An 18,216-nucleotide genomic window follows, 5' to 3' on the forward strand; every position below is an offset into this window, starting at 1 on the left:
GGAATTTTTCTCCCATGCTCCTTGCCCTTGATAGCAGGGTCAGCTCACCTCTAGAAGCAGCTCCCCCCGCCTTTAGACAACCGTGACTCCCACCCTCAGCCCTCAACACAGACCTGCTAATTATGCTCATCTCAAGATCGGTCAGAAGGAACTTGTTCCCTCCAAGCTGGGCTGTAGAGCTATGTTGGGCAGCAGCAGCTGCTGCCTCCTCATCCCTTACCCTACCAAGGCAGCAGCCTCCTTTCATGTTGCCGGATGTCTCTGACATGTACATAGCAGTGAGTGGGCATTAGTGTTGCCTCATTAACTTGATTGTGTTTTGGACTGCAGCCCTGCGGGTTCATTCAAAACAGGGCTGCAAATTCTTGTAGGGTTTTGCAGAGAGAAGAAGCTGAAAGTGACTGTGGTAGCTGGACATGTCCATACTTTTAAGAACTTCAGTGGTCTCCAGATCCTTTGACTCAGACAGCCACACACAGCCTTTCCCAGCACCTCCAGCCTGGCAGAGCAGCCTGTTCCCATCACCTCCTCCAGCTTTACTCCATGTTGCTGCTCTCCCTGCCTCACAACCCAGTGTTCCCATCATTGTTTTTTCCCTATCTTCAGCATGCTGACACCCAAGCTGCATTCAGTCTCATAGAGCATCCTAAGAGCTGGAAAAGGACCGAAGGAGAATATTACTGAGCTTTATAGCTGACCAGCAGCCCTCCTGCCTGCACCTTGCAGCTGAACACTGGCAGCCTCAGCCCCACAGACATCACACACACCTGAGCCCTACTCTGCCACTTCCCCACTGGGCTCTTCTCCCCATTCTCATCTCTAAGGCAGTATCTGATATCCCATCCCAAGTACTGCTGGGCCAACAGGTCTGCTGGCTGTGGACCTCAGCCAAGAGTTTCCCAGCACATTTTCTGCTGAAGAAGTTTCTTGGGATGGCTTAGTGCCCTGAAACTACTGTACAAAACACAAGATCTGGAGTGGAACCAATGCTCCTGCTCTGAGTCTGCTGCTTCTACTCCAAGCAGCAGAGCCAACCCCTTGTCTTGTGTGATTTTTGAATCCAGAGCTCATTTTTATTAAAAACCACCCATTGCTGGAGCAGTGCCTCTCACACTGCATTGCTGCCCTCTCCTGGAGTACCAACAGCTGCCAGGCTCAGGAAAGTTTTAACTAATAATGATCTCTTCTCTGAGGCCACAAAGTTGGGAATCCTTTCAAAGGATCTGCATGCTGAGGTTGGCTTTGAAAATGAAGAGATCCGAGGCTGAGCTTTGTCCTGTCCTAAGCCATGTAACCTTGATCCCAGCAAATAATTTGGATTTTACAAGGGGTAAAGAAAGGAAGCTGAGTGCAAGGTACAAGACTGGCTCCCTGCCTGAGGAAGGATGCTTCATAGGAGTAAAGACAAAATGTTCCTCAATCTGTATGCTATGTTCCCCCCTTGTAACCTCCATGTCTCTCTGTGTTAGGCACATCCAGTGTCAAAGAGAGATAAAATAAAAGAATAAAGAATAAAAGCCAATATTTATAGCAAAGGGGATAGTTGTAATCAGAACAATTTGCAAAGACAAATTCGACAGGGAGAAATGCGTCCCTCTTTTTCATTGCTGGATATCTTAGCCTGTGTGGATGGGATGGAGGCACACACAGAAAGCTGTAAGGATATTCTCCCTCAATACTATTGGCCTGCATTTGTGGAGGGAATCTCAAAAACTGAAGTTTTGTCCTCCAGTTCCAGCACAGCAGGTGTGTCATCACTCACAGCAGCAAGGCTTGGGGTCTTGGGAGGGGTGAGTTGCCCATGCAAGGACTCCTCTTCACCCTCCTCAGATGTGTCAGTTTCACTGGTGATGCTGAGAGCTGCAGCAGAAGAGCCAGCCTGGGGGCTCTGCCTGGAGATCCCACAGAACTTGGTCACTGTCTTCACTGCCTTGGTGATTTCTGCCATCTTGGAAGTCATTGGCGATGACAGCCGGTACTCTCGGTACCAGTAGCAAGAGGCACTGCAAAAAGACAGAGATCCAGAGTGAAGAATGGGATCCCCATGCCAGGAACCAGCACCAGAGCCATGCAGCCACCCAGCACCACTCTCAGGGCCAGGATTCCCCAGGGCCATATATCCAACAGCCTCCTTTAGCAGGGGGTTGGAATTAGATGATCTTAAAAGTCCCTTCCAACCCAAAATGTTCTATGATTTTATGAGGCAAACTGTTGCCAATGGTAATCCCCTCCACAGGTATTCTGCACCCCTGTATTAGCATGCTGTCTTTTGCTGGTGTCACAGTGATGGGCTCAGGAGCTCCATCTGTTGCAAAGAGGAATGTAGAGCTGAGGGATCAAAACCAACAGAATGGCACAAAATACCTCATATTGAGAGAAGGAGCTGAGACTTACAAGATGAAGAGCATGTTGGTGCCTAGTACTAGTGGCAAGATGATGAGGAGCAGAAGTGGGATCTTGCGAATGATGGAGTCAACTGAAGAGAAAGAGAAATGGATTGATTTACCCCAAAAGGAGAAGTCCCACTGGTGCAAGCTCTGGGGACAACCCTGGTGTTGGTCTCCCCAAGTACCAGAGATGATGGGACCCACAGTACTCCCAGCAGTGAAGTTAGCAGAGCTTAAAGGGAAGTTGGGAAAAGCAAGGTGAAGGGAGATCCGATTGCTCAGTGCCTGGTGAGAGGGACAGTGAGGAAGATGGGGTCTCCTCAGAGATAATGATGGAAGAGACAGTAGTTTCCTGTTTCCAAAGGGAACTTAGTCAGTAGAAGTTGCCATGGCCAACATATCTGGGCATCTGCTCTGGGGTCCCACTACATTGCCTGCCCTGTACTGAGCCACCCAGTCCCCGCCCTGCCCTGCTCCAGCAGCAAATAGATGTACCCTGCTTGGTCCTTTCCTCCTTCATGCAGTCAGTCGTGGATCTGGCACCCAGCCCCTGGGTGATCATGCCATCCTTGCAGTGGGTGCAAAATGCCCTCCCATAGATCATACTGTAGGTTCCCATGGGGCATGGTGAGCACTGTCTGTTTGTAGGAGGGCTGAACGTCCCTGGTGGGCATACAACTGAGGGGAGAACACAAAGAAAGTTCTTTCTGAGCAGCAACACCAGCTGCTTCATACAGATACACTCAAACAAGAGTCAAAAAAACCAATCCCTGGTGATTTATGGCTTGGATTTACCCCTTATAGCACATTCCCCAGGCTCAGCATGCATAGAAACAGCAGCAAAGACCCAGGAACAGAGATTTGCATGAGAGGGGAAGGGGCAAGCAGGGCTGGAAAGCAGAGGGAAAATCAAAAAGGGTGGTGGACTCTTGGCTCACTACAACACTCGAGACATCTTCGCAGCTGCTTGGTCTGCCCGTAGCCCTTGCTGCACTTCTTGATCTCCAAGAAGCCAACAAACGCAGTGGTGAAGACAATTCTGGAAAAATCATCCCCAGTGACGTGGAAGGTTATGTGCTCCTTGAAGAATTTGGTAATGGCTTGCTGGACCTGGGGAGGGGGGTCGAGAGAGGAGCTGAGCCCTTGCTGCAGAGGTCCTCTACACTGCAGCAGTTGCAATGGTTCCAGGGCTCACCTTTTCGAGGCTCTGCCGGACTGTTTTGCGGTAGCAGTATGTGTCCACCTCCACACCTTGGGGTTTGCACTGTTCATCCCAATTGGGCCCGAAGAAGGACACTAGAGTACAGAGAGTCAGCAACACAGCTCAGGCTGCTGCAGCTCCAGTGGGAGGCTGGCAAAGCCCTGAACACCTCAAACATTTAGCCATCACTTTCTCACGAGAATTTGTAATTTCAGAAGCCAAGAGCTTATTTTTTACCTTCTAGATGTACTTGGACAACAAACTCATCTGAAGGATTGTCGGCGGAGGGGAAGCAGGCGGTGGCCTCGAGATGGATTTTGCAGCGCTGCTCAACCTCCAGCTGCTTCAACCTCTCCTGTAAATCCCACAGGAACATCTTGGTCCACTCGTCTTCACAGAGCTTGCTATGGAAGACCAGCAAAATCTCCAGGCCTCCAAGCACATGGTAGCCTATAGGAAAAAGCCCTAAATGTGTCTGATTCTTCCTCCTTGTCTAGAGGGAACTCCCTCAACCAAAGTGCTGAGCTCTCTCCTCTCCCTCTGTGACTCCTCCACCCCTCCTGCCCTCACGCTTTTCAGCATAGGACTCACCAAACACTCTGTAGTGGAAAGTTTGGGACACAGGGAGCCCATGCTCTGTGTAGGACATGGTGCAGGAGTAGTTCCCACTGTCAGCTGCTTGGAAGTTCTGGAACAGGAGATGTCCTTCTTCAGTGACTGAGAGCAGCTTGGGGTCTAGTGCAGGAAATTGAGGGGTTGAGAGATGTCCAGGAGCTGTGCTGAGCTGTCCCAGTGCCTGGGTGGCTGTGCCATGTTCTCCTGGGCTGTCCTAGGGTAGCCCTCCTCAAACCACAACAAAGACTCTACAAGAACTCCCAAAGCTATTCATTCCCTTCCTTCTCTGATGAGGTGTTGAAGAGTAAGGAGGAAGAAATCAAGATTCACCAGTGCTCTCTCCTCTGCTAGAGATATCCCTGTCTATAAAAGAACCATCCAAAAGCCTGAATATATTCCTAACAAAACCTGTCAGGACCCCCAACACACGCACTCTCATGAGGTCCCAGCCCTTACTTGCTTCTCATTTGCTCCACAGAACTTTGCACAGCTCTTTCCCCTCCTACCCCTCTCTTGCCTCACAGTAGCAGAGCCCATTGTGGCTGAGGGGAGTGAGGACCTTACCTGGACTGTCCCGCACCCACTGGTAGGTGGGATTGGCCACCTCCAGCTCAATTGTGCTGCAGGGCAATGAATACAGGCTGCTGTCCATGTGGATGAAGACGTCACCTAAGCCAGAGAAAGAGAAACAGGAGAACTGGGGCATGTTTCAGGGCACTGAGAAGAAACAGACTGGGAATGAGGAGAGAGGAGGATCTGAAATCCTTTGAGAACCTGTGGGAGATCTGAATGGACCCAATTCCATGGAAGATCATACTGGAGGGAGACCTGAGGATGCTTGTGGGGTTAGAGCAAATTAAATACCAGGAGCTGGAGGAATAAGTGGCAAGAAGTGAGGCCAGAGCTAATGGAGAAGATAGAGTCAGACTGGGACAGCTCTGCTGGTGCTGACTGCAACTTGGGATGCTGCTACATCCTCTGCCTGGGTTGTTGGCAGAGTAGGCAGTGGGGAGAGGCTGCTCTCATCAAAAGTCTGGACGTGGGCTGGGAAGGGTGGCTGTTCAACCCAGGAAGGAGAGCCCTGGATGGGTCAGGGAATTTCTGCAGAAGGGTTTGGGGATCTCACCCCCGTGGTACTCCCAGCTGGAGCTGGCAGGCGGGTCCTCAGACAGGAATGCTGGCTGTCCTAGGAGGGAACAGAGGGGCAGTGCTCAGTGCAGGGGGTTCTCACCTCACTATGTTCTCCTCTCCAAAGAGTCAGAGCAGAATAAATCCACCTCCGTGCTACCCATTTACCTGAGCAGCTCCAAAGGACCACGGTCAGGATGCCCATGGTCCCCAGCAGCCCAGGTGCTCCAAGGTCTGTCCAGAAGCATGGAGAACAGAGCATCCTGCCTGGCTGTCAGTGCGGGGCATCCAGTTACCATGGCAACGAGGAATCCAGTGCATCCTCCATCACCTTAGTGATGGTTTGGAGTATGACAGCAGGAGGCCTCCTGCCCAGTGCCAAGTCTCTTGCCCACCTAGGTGGCATTCTTTGTGATTGGGGTCTACGGGAACCATGGACCGTCTTGGGATCATCAGTAGGCAGGCAGCATCTGAAGGAGTACAGGTGGGAATGTCCTAGAAGAAGGGCTGTGGGTTTGCAGGGATGTGACCAAGAGTGATGATCAGAGGAAAGAAAGAGGAGATAGAAGATGACAGTGCTATGCAAAGCTTTTTTTGTTTTTGTTTTTGTGTGTGTGTGGAAATCCTATAAGAAGCAAGTATGACCCAGAAAGCCTAGATCGGAATTTGTGCTATAACTCAAGGCAATCTCTTGGTTCAGAACTGAATGTCTGAAAAGGGGTGTGTTTCCTTAATGTTCCTGTTTGTCTTGGAAATGAGATTTAATTTCCTATGATTGTACTCTGAGAACTAAAACGAGCTGTTAAACAATATGGACAGATGGAAACTTGGGAAAAGTAGGGCTGAAATCTCCTATTCACTTGTACCAGGGTTTCTGGGGGTGAAGGGTGGGGGAGAAATAAGTGATTTTGGAAAGAAATATGTTCAGTTATCCTACTGTGGTATGAAAAAATATTATGCTTGAGAAAACAGCACGAGTTAAAAAAAATAAGAGAAATCAGAAACCCACTTCACAGACCTCCCACTCCAGCTATGGCACAATAGAAGTTTGGAGCACTCATCAGTTTAAAAGCAGCAGAGAGCACTGATAACTATTCTTGGGGAAAAACATGACAAGCAAAGGCAGCCCTTCCTTCCAGTCTTCCTCCCTGAATGATGAAATCATGAGAAAATCCTCATCCTCCCCTCCCTGTGGTTTGAGGGGTGGGGGCCAGAGCAGAACCAAAGGGAAGGGCAGGGCTGAGCGATGGAAGCTGCTCATTTCCAGGCTGTGCCAATGGAGAAATCTGCACCCTGATGAATAATGAGATGAATGGCTCCTCAGTGGTTCTAAACAAAAATTAAAAAAAATTGAAATCCCCGTACGCCTTAGAGCTCCAGTTTCTCTGACAGTATTTTAGCAGAAATAAACAAAGCCTGGCATGGAATCAGTTGGGATAGAACCACATACGTGTGCAAGCAGTGAGACGAAACGAGGGAAGCTGCTTCTCAATGCACGGCGCTCCCTCCTGACTGGGCTGGGTTGAGGCATAGCACTTCTCTCCCCATCACTTCTCATCCAAACACATGAGAGCCCTCCGCTGTGTCACACTGGAGTGACACTTATGAAGCAGCCAGAAAGAGGGCAAGCAGCCAAGCCAGGCTCAGAATTACTCTATGGATCTCATTTCCTGAGGAAACCAGGCTAAAAGTACGTCTGATCTGAGGCAGGTGTGACATTTCTGAAATGATCCTATTATTTTTTGCATTCCTCAGCTCACTGCGGGGTGTGTTTGTGAGTTCTCAGGAAACATGCTTAGCAATCAGAGCAGCATCAGGAGATGGGACACCTTTCTTACGTAGCACAGTGCTCCTCTCTCTGTTTGAAATGCAAAATTCAGGCTCGTGCATGAAGCTGAGCCTGGGCAGCCATAAAAAAATGCCATGAATACTGATTCTCACTGTCCTGTGGCACTTGTTATTCATTTACTTATCTGGTGGAGAGTGCAACAACCGCATCCATGGGCCCTTGGAAGACCATTCCCTGCATTGTTCTGACTTAGAATTAACCACTGCTCCCTCCAAAATAAAAGTTGATTTTGAGTAGTTTCTGCATCCTTTCATGGCTGGAAGAAAAGGATCTGAGATTTGAGGGCATTTTGTATCAAAATTCCATTTGCCCTTAGTTTACATGAACTGCAGCAGTGCCCAGAGCTGGAGGAGCATCCTATCATGCTCCATCCTTTCCTCTGTCCCTCTCTAACCCTGCTGGCAGATGTCAGGACCTCACAGTCTGTATGTCCCCACACTGATCTCCTGCAATTACCTTTGCTTGGGAGGCCTGGATTACCAGAAAACTGAGTTAATGCTGAATAATCATAGAATCATGAAGGTTGCAAAAGACCTCTCAGATCCCCAAGTGCAACTCCAACCCACCCCCCATGCCCACAAATCACATTTCTCAGTGCCACATCCCCACATTCCCTGAACACCTCCAGGCACGGTGACTTCTCCACCTCCCTGGGCAGCCTGTGCTGATGCATCACCACTCTTTTGGAGAAGTTTCTCCAAAACAATCTGGCTAAGGCTGGGCACATTTAAGTCTTCTATCCACAAAGAAAGAGAGATAACAAGCTTTAACTTTGGGTGAAGTTGCCACCATCTGTGGCCCTTCATGAGAAGAAGCCTTGGTACCTTGGGGACTCCCCAAGGGAACCACGATGTAAACAAGATTTTTATGATGCTGTCTAGCTTCTGCTGTGCTGTTGAACTCAGAAGGAACATGCATCTTTCAGCTGCCACTGAGTGCCTATGGAAGCCAGAGCTGGATCTCTTGAGCTGCCTCCTAAAGAGATTCTTTGGGGTCCCGAGCATCACCTGGACACCATCACCTCCCCATGACACCATCACTTGGCCATGGCACCATAGATGCTCACTTAGTGCCTTGGTTTCAGACCAGAACCTATGCTTTGGTGAGTCTTCTGCTCTAGGAATGCTGTCTTCTAAAGGCAGTGACCCTGATCATTGCAGCCAATTAGTTGTGTTAGCAGTGCAAGGTCACGTCCATCTCCCTGTGATGTTTCTGAAATACAGCAATGCACATCTCCCCAGAGGAAAGCTCTGCAGCTGTGATGAGAGAAAGGAGCTCTGCACTTTGGACCCTATCTAGAATCAGTTCAACATGGCTCATTAGAAAGGAATTATGCCCATACCTCTCCTTGTGATTAATAGTGTTTGTGGTGATAAATATTCAACATGGGCACCAAAGCAACACAGCTGGCATTTATCTCTTAGGTTGTTTTGTTCTGTGAAGGGTCAAGGGTTGATAATAAAGGCAGGAGCTGCTCTGATGCTACCTCTGAATTAACCCCAGTGATGCCAGGCTGTTCCCTGAGACTTGCAGAAGGGCTTTGGTAGGTCAGAGCCCAGCTCTTCTCGGAGCTCTTCCTAATTTGTGAGCAATGCAGAGGGAGAAAAGGCCCAAACATAATGACAGGGGGAGAAGAAGAAAGGGCAGGGTGGAAAGCAGGCCGGGAGACAAAGGGAAGTTCAGCTGCTGCGTGTGTGGAGCTGATGATATTTGGGAGAAGGGGGTGGGGAGGCTGGGGGAGCAGAGAGATGGAGTGGGCAGCAGGCTCAGCATCTCTCGATGGGAAGAATAATGGTTTCTCTCTGCCAGATAGCACAGGGTCATAAAGGAAAGCAGAAAGTAATGTTGAGTTCTACTAGAGGAAGGTGATATAGCCGGAAGAAAACAGCAGAGGGTAGCAAATACCTGGCTTCATCTCCTAGCTTTGTCTCCTGGCCTCATGAGGTTGGGGTGAGCCATAGGCATGCTGGGTGGAGAAGCTTGGCACAGGTTTTATATATAAAAAAAAAAATATGACAGACAGCAAAGCATTTTGATAAGGTGCCTATGTTCTTATCACAGAGACTTGTTGTAAAAGACATTTCCTTTAGAAATTTCCTGCTGAGGTATGCAGGGCGACCCCATCACTGCTAGGGAGAAGGTGAGGCAGAATGAGCTGCTGTGATTATAATCAGAATGGAAGGCTCTGACCAAATGAAAAGAATCTTCTCTGTGTGAGGATTTCACTTGCCAGGAACAGAAGCATCCTGGTATCTTGGTTGCTCTTTGGGTAGATTCTTTCTTGCTTTTCAGCTCTGAGCTTTGCCCATCTCTGACTTGGCATCATATCATAGTCATAAGGTCCAACTCCCAGTTCTGGGTGTCCTCCAAAGGCCACCTCTGCTCTCACTGGTTCAGAAGGACAGCAGGCTCTCCTTTGTGCTCATGCACATCAAGCCAAGTGTAAATCAAAAGCACAGACATCCTTTTGGAAGCAATTCCCTGTGCCTGGATCCTGCTCACGCTCCTTCAGATCAGCGCAGAAACATCACCTCAGTGAGTTGGGATCTTCTGCTCTAGGTGTCATTAGCACCCACAGCTAATTAGCTGGGCAAACTGCCTCCTTCCTTGCCCACAGATGCTGATGATGTCTTATTCTCCATACCAAACTCAGGGCTTTGATTTGCCCTTATAGCAGCTGGGAGGCTGCCCCAGCTGCTGTTCTCTGTCATCACATCAAATGGGATCATTTATCTTCATGAGAGAGCTGGGCTGAGAGGGCCATGTGTGCCAGGCCATTCCCAAGCTTTAGCTTGAAGCTGGAGGATGATGTTTAGGTGATGGAGAAGGGTACACAGCCCTGGCTGCTAGGAGGGGACATAGTCACAGCATCTGGCATGTTTAGCTCAAGGAGAAGGATAGGCAAGCAGCTGGGAGCAGTTTGGGCCGACAGCATTCCGCTGGCTCCATAGGACCCATTTAGACTGGAGGTTTACCTCTCTGCCCTCCTTGCACAGGAGGCCACAAGCCATGTATATACTCCTCTTGTCACAGGCATCCCATCTGCCTGGCTGGAAAAGGGGCAGCTTGAAACATCCATCAATGCAGGAAAATAACAGCACTGCAGGTGATCTTCAGACCTGATTTGTCTGAAGATTTGTCTGACCCATTGATTTACACGCTGCATTTTACACACCTCTGTTCTGAATAAGAGGACCAGTTCATAGGGTGGCAGTGCTAGGACTGGAACCAGATCCTCAGGATTATTTCCTCTGCAGTTTTTATTCTGAATACGATCCAATGCTGCAGAGCTTTCAGTTCTATTTTAGAGAAGGATACATCTCTTTTTCTCCCTTGAACAAAGGAAGAGGATTTTCCCTTAGTTTTATATTTCTGAGTCATTCCACATTACAGCAAATTTCTGGCAAAGTTGCAGTTATGGCAAGTGGTCACTTCAAATTTAAGCCTCTATTCCAACAACTTTATACCTTTATAAAGATAACAACCATCTCTGGGATGAAGATTTCTCTCCACTTGGTCTCACCCTGAAGTCCAACTATTCCAGAACATGGAGAGCAAATCAGTCCGAAGCCCTGGAGATAACTGATGGCACTTTGCCCTTTCCAGCTGATTTTCCCCATGGCGAAGGCTGAAGAAATGATACTACCTCTAATCTAAGCAGGGATAATTTGGCCTCTCTGAAAACAAGAGCAAACAAAAACCATGAGAGCTGGCAGACAGAGCGAGCCATTGGATCTGCAGTTTGTTCCTCAGGGCTGAAAAGCCTGGTTTTGTGTTTCTGTTTGAGAAGAGCTGGGTGAATCCAGGCTAGCCCCTTCTCCTGCATGTCCATCCCTCCTCTAAATGACGGGGATAAGGACAGTGACCTCTCCCAAAGCCACACACCAGATGTTGTCCTGCACAACAGTACGCCCTGTAGCAACCCCCAGGGAGCATGGGAACAGGGAGACTTTGACCCCAGGGCAACGTGGGAGCAGTGTGACCTCTGCCCATCTCAGCAGCATTGCAGCGATGCTTTCTTCCCTTCTGCTGTTCTTCATGAAGGAAAGCTGGCAGTGAAAGCAAAGGCACCTTCTTCTCTGCTGCTTGCTGCAGATGCATCAGTCAAGAGCTCAGCTCTCTCTGGGCACTGAGGCTTTCCTTCCACAAAGCTTTTTCACATCTGGTGCTGTCCAACCACTGCCAGCAAGCTGCCCACCTCAGGATGAATGCTTTTAATCCTTGAGTGTTCTGAGAAAGGCTTTGGATTATTTTCCAGCTTCCAACAGGCATCTTGCTCCAGGAACTCTGGCTCTCCTTTGCTCTTTCTCTTCTATCATCCATCCCCCTGATAACATCCGCAGTGCCACAGGAAGGGTGATGCCAAACTGCTTTGCTTGTTGTCCTCAGAATCCTGAGGTTGTGGTTGGTTGCCATTAAAGGCAGCATGATGGCTGTGGAATCCACTGCAATGCAGGGGCTGAGCACCCCTCTTCCCTACACACAGAGTTCAAACAGCCCTGGGAAAACCAATCTGGCAGGGCCATTGCAGCTCTAGCAGAAGGGAGGCAGCACACAGCCACTGGGGAAATGGGTCTAATAATTTCCTTAGTGATACCCACAGTTCTACAAGAAAACGTATTGAGAAAAGGAGAGATGGGAAGGCAGGAGAGATCTGTCTCAACTGGTGCATGATCGCTCCCTGGAGGAAATTCGTTCAGACCTTGTTTGGTGCAATTCCAAGCATCCCCAAATGATGGAGCTTCCACCTTGCCTGCGCTCAGAAGGCCACATTCACAGGCAGATATTTTTCTTTAGCACTCAGCCTGGATCACCCCATCTCTGTTTTCACCTCCCCCCCACCTCCTACTCCACCAGAAGATTTCCTTCCATGGCACCAATATTGTTCAATATTTATGGGTTGCAATTGTCTCCCTGAAGCAATCATCCCAAAGCCAGCTGGGTCTGCCTTTCCTCAGCTCCATTCACCTCCCTCCAAGCTTTCTCCTGCTCTAAACAAAAATTTCACCCTAAAAACAAATATATGGATGATTTTAAAGCTTCGCCAAATGTCGCCTTAAAGGCAGAAGTAGATGGAAGAGCCGTCTGCTCCTGGGAAAGGTTTGAATTTAGGGAGAGAAATATCATTTGTTGGAAAAACAGGGAGGTATTTAAAGCAGAAGAAGGGAGAGGCGGGCATCAATCCCAGCAGGTATCTGACCCCTATGTGAGAGCCATGGCATTTCTGTGGGATTGATTGGCTTTGAGCTTGCGGTAGAAGCGCCGCTAATTTTCCTTCCTGTTTCATTATCGACTGAAGGGATGTTTATTACTGATCCCCAGGAAAGCATGAAGTGCAAGGTGAGTAACACTGCTGTTCAGAAAAGCCAGATGGGGTTGTTCAGCAAGCCAAAGCAAAGCAGGGAAGAAAAACAAGCCAAGGAACTCAATCTCACACATTTCAGTTTCCAGCCTTCCCTATTCAAACTCCAAGGCACATCCACCCATCTCAAACACCAACATCCACCATCTCAGGGGCTGGGCTGATGACTGGACACGGGTGGCAATGGCAGACTGGATCTTGGGATTCTTCCCACCGTGCCCTGCTGTGATGTTTGGGACCAGGTGTGCTCACAGCAGGTGTCAGGTTTGTTGCTTCTGGCAAGAGTTTTCGGATAACTAACCTCAAGGTTGGCAAAATGTTCATCCCACCGAGGTACTCCCAGCTGTTACACATTTACAAGGGATCATCAGCTCTTCTTATTGATGCAGTGATGAGCACAGAGCAAGGAGCAGAGCTTGTTCCTAGGACAAGGCATTCACCTATGGCTGGGGCTACAACTAAATTCCACTGGACAACAGCAAAATAGGATGTGACAGCAGGTCCTCACTCACTCTTGCACAGCTCCTGGGGCAACATGGGGTCAGCAGGTCTCTATATTGCCACAGTGAGCCTCTGCTGATAATGCCTTCGAGCTCTGCTACAGGGCATGACTTCCAGGCATTTGGCTTCTCACTATGCCTTCTCCCTACAGGATGAGAAAAGCTCCTCAGATTCTGCTATTTTCACCTTTGCAGATGCTCATCCACTGCATGCAAGTCACCTCTTTGTCTTCAGTGACAACTAAATTGTCTAAATGACAATGCCTGGAACCAAAGCACTTCTGTACACAACACCGCTTATGGAGCCATCACTCTCTGAACCTGACGAGCTCTCCCAGGGACAAGGGTACAATAACAGCTTTGTTATGTGCTGGGTCTGTACCTTAACCCACAGCCCTGAGCTTGTGGCCTTCCTGGGGTGTGGGAGGTCACTCAGCCCAGGCAGAGCTGGCCTGGACTGGGGGCAGAGGGACCCTCTGGGCAATTTACTTCACCCACCTGCTAATAAAGTTAAGCAAAATACAGTATTTCCTGAACTCTGAGCATTTTCTTGTTGTCAGTAGTTGTTACTGTATTAAGCGTGTGACCATAACAAGGAAACTTGTGCCAGACCATCATTACAGTGAGTAATTCTGCTTTTCTAGATGCCTGCAGACAGCTCCTGTCTGGCAGCATGGATTTCACAAAGACCCCTATTTTTCAGGGAACCTCCTGGCAGGTGGCTGCCAATGCTCTGCATGGGATGGCTTCATCTTGCTCCTGCTGGCATCCCTATATACAACCAGGAGCCCACAGGCCCTCTGCAGGTGGGGCAGTTCCAGTTAGTGAAGTACTCATTCCCCAGGATTTTTCCTCCACTCTAAAGAGTGCCAGAGAAATCTCTCCCAGCACAAAGCACTACAGATCTACTGTGATAGGATGGGGGGGGAGAGGGAGGAAAATGACACTGCACTGAAACTTTGAGGATCAGAGGCATGCTGCTTGCTCATATCACCTTTCCTTTGGCTTCAGGCAGAGCTTCATGCAATGCTTTTAGCTCACCGTGATGATCCAAGGACTGCTGTGCACTGAACAAAACCAGCTGTCAGGGTCAGGAAGCACCAATAAATCAAAGCTGTGCACTGGAGGGGAGCACAGCACCATGCATCTACCAGCACATTTGGTTAATCTGCTACAGGTAGTGAGAACTTCTCGGTCCCAGTGCAAAGCAGGCTGGTTGTGAGTGGGATATTTCTGGCTTGCAGACACAGGATGGCACAGCTGGTAGGATGAAGAAAAATACTTCATTCTTAAACTCTGCACTCATGTATTTCAACCGTGGAATCAATAGAGGCAGAGAAAGAGGGGCTTTAGGACCGAAGAAAGCCTTGCCTAATCTCTGGTTGTTTTCAGTACATTTTTATAACCCCTTCCTGTAAATAATTGAATAAGCTTTGGTTCAGGAGGCATTAAAGGCTTACCCCCACACAGCTTGTTTGTGCTACTGAGATCCTGACTGCACCTTAGGTGATATCAGCTGGAGTAAGGAGAAATATGCATTTGTGCTCCACTGTTGTATAAGGCCCTGAATCCAAAAGGACTCTTGTTTCACAGCATGGAAACAGGACTGGGGATTGCCTTAAAGCCTGGTGTGAAAGCAGGGATGTGGAGAGCGATGGGAGCGCATGGTTGGGGCTGGAGTCCACTTGTAGGTGGACATGGGATCCTCACCCTTCTTGTCAGGAGCAACTTCTGCCTTTAAGTTTGAGCTGTGGAGTGGGGAAAGGGTTTGTGTGCTCTGATCTCCTCTACAACAACAGGAAACGGTCCAACAATCCACCAGTGACAGAAAGATACCCACAGACATCAAAAGAGAAAAACTGAAAACTGGAAGACACAGAGAGCCTAAAACCATAATTGCACATAGCGTGATCCATCCTTGTGCCTACACCTCTATGGAGGTCCCCCAGTCTCAGAGATTTCAAAAAGCCATGACCTTACATACAGTTGCCCATCCTTGTGCCTAGACATACATGGAGATTTGTTTCCAAGTTTAACACTATAACACAACGGAAAACACAGCAACGACAGCAGCCCATCAAAGTCCTAGGCTGCAGCAAGTGAGGACTTGCTCAGAGGCAACACTTGCAGGCACAGGAACAAAGGAAATAAGCTCCTTACCTTCAGAAGCCCTCAGATACACAGGGATCTCCACTAAGATCCCTTGCCTCCACTGCCAACCCTTAAATGAGGTCTGGCAAGGGGTGGGTCCTGGCTCCAGCCCTTCCAGTCACTCAGGTGCGTTGCATTGCATGCAGCTGAGCTCCCCTGGGTTGGCCCTGCCTTCTCACCAGGTGCTCAATCACTGGTTCAAGCCATGGCTTAGCATTTCTGCTATACCCAGCCTTGGTGCAAAACCATCATCATACATACAGTGATCCACCTTTATGCCTACACATTTATGGAAGTTCTCCAACTTCAATAAAGTTTGTACTCCTGTCCCCCCAAAACAAGCAATAGGGGCAATTTCCCATCTCTTTCCCATTTCTCCTGTCTGTGACTGCATGGGATCCCATCCAACTTTTCCCTTGTGCTGCAGCACTACCAACAAACACTGCTCTGCAGATGCTGGGCATCACCACGCTGCCAGCAATGGCTGCAATCCCCCTGGCCACTCATCCTGGTTATTGTCTGACAGTGCAGAAGCACTGAAATCTAGATGAGGGTTTACAATCACAGCATTGCTCAGGAGCTGATTGCATCAGCATGTTTGGTAGTGAAGAGGTACTTTGGCTCTGAGCGTGTGGGTTTTTTGTAATGAAGTGAAATATGCCTGTTAGATGTACCCTCCTTTGCTGCAACTGGCTGCAGAGATCTCTGCAATCAAATGTATAGGAGAGCTCCCTGCTGTCATTTTCTTTTGATCACCTTCAGCGTGCCCTTGCACTGAGAAGTTGGAGAAGTTATTCTTGATGCACACCACAAAAATCTCTTTTCCCAGCGAATTCCGCCTTGATTGGATAATTGTGTCCTTCAGCAGAGGTATATTTTTGTATTTTGTGCAGTGGGGCCAAATGCACGGGACAGGACAGATCCATTGCTGATGAGAATCAGCCTTGCACCACTGACAGATCCTGGGAAACACTGATTTATTGCCCGCAACCCGGTGAAGGTAGAGGATTGCAAAGAGGAATGCACAGACAAAAAAAAGAAAGAAAGGCAAATGCTGCACTTCTAACGAGAAACTGCTGCTGAACTGCTGCTGCTGAACAACCTCCAGACTTTATTGCCAAGGCAGGCAAATAAAACACAGCCTTATGGCATAAAGAGCTCAATGCCGATCATCCATCCGTCTGTTGTAAGCAGCTCTGGGTCCGCAGGAGGGTGTTTACATCTGAATGACTCTTAAATGGAGATTGAAGATCCTGCAGCAGCAAGATTTCGGAGAAGTCTTGCAGCTTTTGCTGAATCAGAAGGGATGTGTTCGTTGGAAGAAGTAGGGGGGCAGCTGAAATGAAGTGGGGTTGGTTTTGGGGCTATGGGTGCAGAGTCAGCAGTGGGGTGTGAGATGGAGGCTGATTCCATGCTGAAGGGGAAACCCTCTCCCTTCTTCCAATACAGGCTTTGTTTGGAGCCTCTTCACCTCTTGGCTCCCTGCAGGGGAAGGACAAAACACAGTTTAGAGAGAAAACAGCTGCAATCCCTCCTATGTCACCAGTGGTCTCCTCAGTGCCTCGCTTACCCCAGGACACACACAACACAAGCCTGGGAAAGCTCTGGACAAACATCTGCCAGGATTTGTTGACACCTTTCAGGAAACATCTCTCTAGCCAAGCTGTGCATCTCCTCCTGGCTGTGATAATGCATTTGCCAGACAAGTCATTTTTAGAGACCATTATTTTGAGTGCAACATACCCAGCAGGCAATTGCAGGAGGATTTGGAACATATCAATTTCTTCTTGTCTTTTCATTAAAAAAAACAAAACAAAACAAAACATTTTTCTGCCTTGGTTTCCAGTGTCACCTCAGGCAGCTCCTGAAGTCACCCTTGTGTCCCAGAACTGCAGAACTGGGCTGAAGGTGGTTCTGCTGAGTTCTCCTCATACAGAGCATCCTCAGTGAGCTCCAGGGTTGAGCCAGCTGCATTTACTCACTTCATCCCCAATGTCTGCTTGCTCTCTCAGGGTGTCCAGCGTGGCTCAGACACAGCTCATTAGGCAGCCGGAAGGAGAAGCTAATTATTGCTCATTAGCATGGTACCTCCCTCTGGGCATCTCAAGCAGCACTCAGGTTTGGGCTGGCAGAGCAGCACTGGGCAGAATGCACTGACTCCATGGGTCACCAATATCCCTCACCTCCAGGGAGGAGTGGGCAGTGGTTTTGGGCTGCTTTTCTTAATCACGCAGCTGAATTGCTTGGCTTGTGATTCATGAGCATCTCCCCGGCTCTCCTCCTCCCTGCGGCTTTGTTACCATCACTGAACTATTCTCACACATATTTGATTGATGCCAAACACAGGCTGGGGATCTTCCTGTCCCTGCTCCCCACCGTTTCCAGCCACAGAAGATTGATCCTGTCTGCCAGAGTTATCACCCTGATGCCCGAAGGCCTGTTAAGACCAGGAGAAGGATGCTGCTATCATCTGCAAGTCTAAACACGGCTGCTGGAGATCCTTCTGCACGGCATTCCTCCAACAAGCTCATGTTACTGCTCACGCTGAGCCATGAGCTCTGGTCCCCATGTAGCAGCTGTGCTCCTGCCTGGCCTGAGAGCACCCCAATGGGTCACACTTGGGCTCCTCACCATGTTGCGTGTTGATGGAGACCGAAAATGAGAGCTAGAGAAAGAGCAGGATGAACACATAAAGGTGTGTTCTTGGTTTCCAGCTCGCTGTGTACAGAGGTAGATTTCTCTATGTAATAACTCTCCGAATTTCCTTTCCATGTGGTCACTGGGTCCCACCACTGCAGATGTAGGTGAAGCTCCTTGTCATAAGCCCTTGTGGACATCAGGTCATTCCTGGCCTACCCAACACCAAGAAACTGCTGGGGCACAGCTATTGCTAGATAAGCCTGGGCTTAACCTCTCTGCAAGCATCAGCTTTGACCTGAGGTCCAAATAACCCCTAATATGACACCAATTTTGTGTGATGAGAATGGGAAGCTGCAGCTGCCTCTGTAGTGATTCAAGTGGGA

At 48.9% G+C, this 18,216-nt stretch overlaps 1 protein-coding gene across 1 annotated transcript; it reads right to left on the reverse strand.

The window, feature by feature from the left end:
* Positions 1 to 398: 398 nt before the first annotated feature.
* Positions 399 to 15,218, reverse strand: LOC125684654 (zona pellucida-binding protein 2-like). The gene is made up of 10 exons (XM_048926985.1): positions 15,203 to 15,218; positions 5,330 to 5,389; positions 4,768 to 4,872; positions 4,180 to 4,323; positions 3,826 to 4,038; positions 3,583 to 3,683; positions 3,326 to 3,497; positions 2,883 to 3,065; positions 2,395 to 2,476; positions 399 to 2,003 (listed from the first exon to the last, which is right to left on the reverse strand). Exons 3-10 carry the CDS (start codon positions 4,853 to 4,855, stop codon positions 1,679 to 1,681), a joined length of 1,308 nt encoding a protein of 435 aa, XP_048782942.1. The 5' UTR covers positions 4,856 to 4,872; positions 5,330 to 5,389; positions 15,203 to 15,218; the 3' UTR covers positions 399 to 1,678.
* Between the last annotated feature and the right edge of the window lie 2,998 nt (positions 15,219 to 18,216).

The sequence above is a fragment of the Lagopus muta genome, chromosome 25, assembly GCF_023343835.1.
Source record: "Lagopus muta isolate bLagMut1 chromosome 25, bLagMut1 primary, whole genome shotgun sequence".
In the NCBI taxonomy this organism is placed as follows: Eukaryota; Metazoa; Chordata; class Aves; order Galliformes; family Phasianidae; genus Lagopus; species Lagopus muta.

Excerpts from the sequence above, each read along its gene's own strand:
- LOC125684654 (XM_048926985.1), bottom strand. The coding sequence starts at position 4,855 with ATGGACAGCAGCCTGTATTCATTGCCCTGCAGCACAATTGAGCTGGAG. Across the intron at positions 3,498-3,582 it reads TCCGGCAGAGCCTCGAAAAG|GTCCAGCAAGCCATTACCAA; the intron begins GTGAGCCCTGGA and ends CCCCCTCCCCAG. Across the intron at positions 3,066-3,325 it reads AAGATGTCTCGAGTGTTGTA|TTGTATGCCCACCAGGGACG; the intron begins GTGAGCCAAGAG and ends TTCTCCCCTCAG.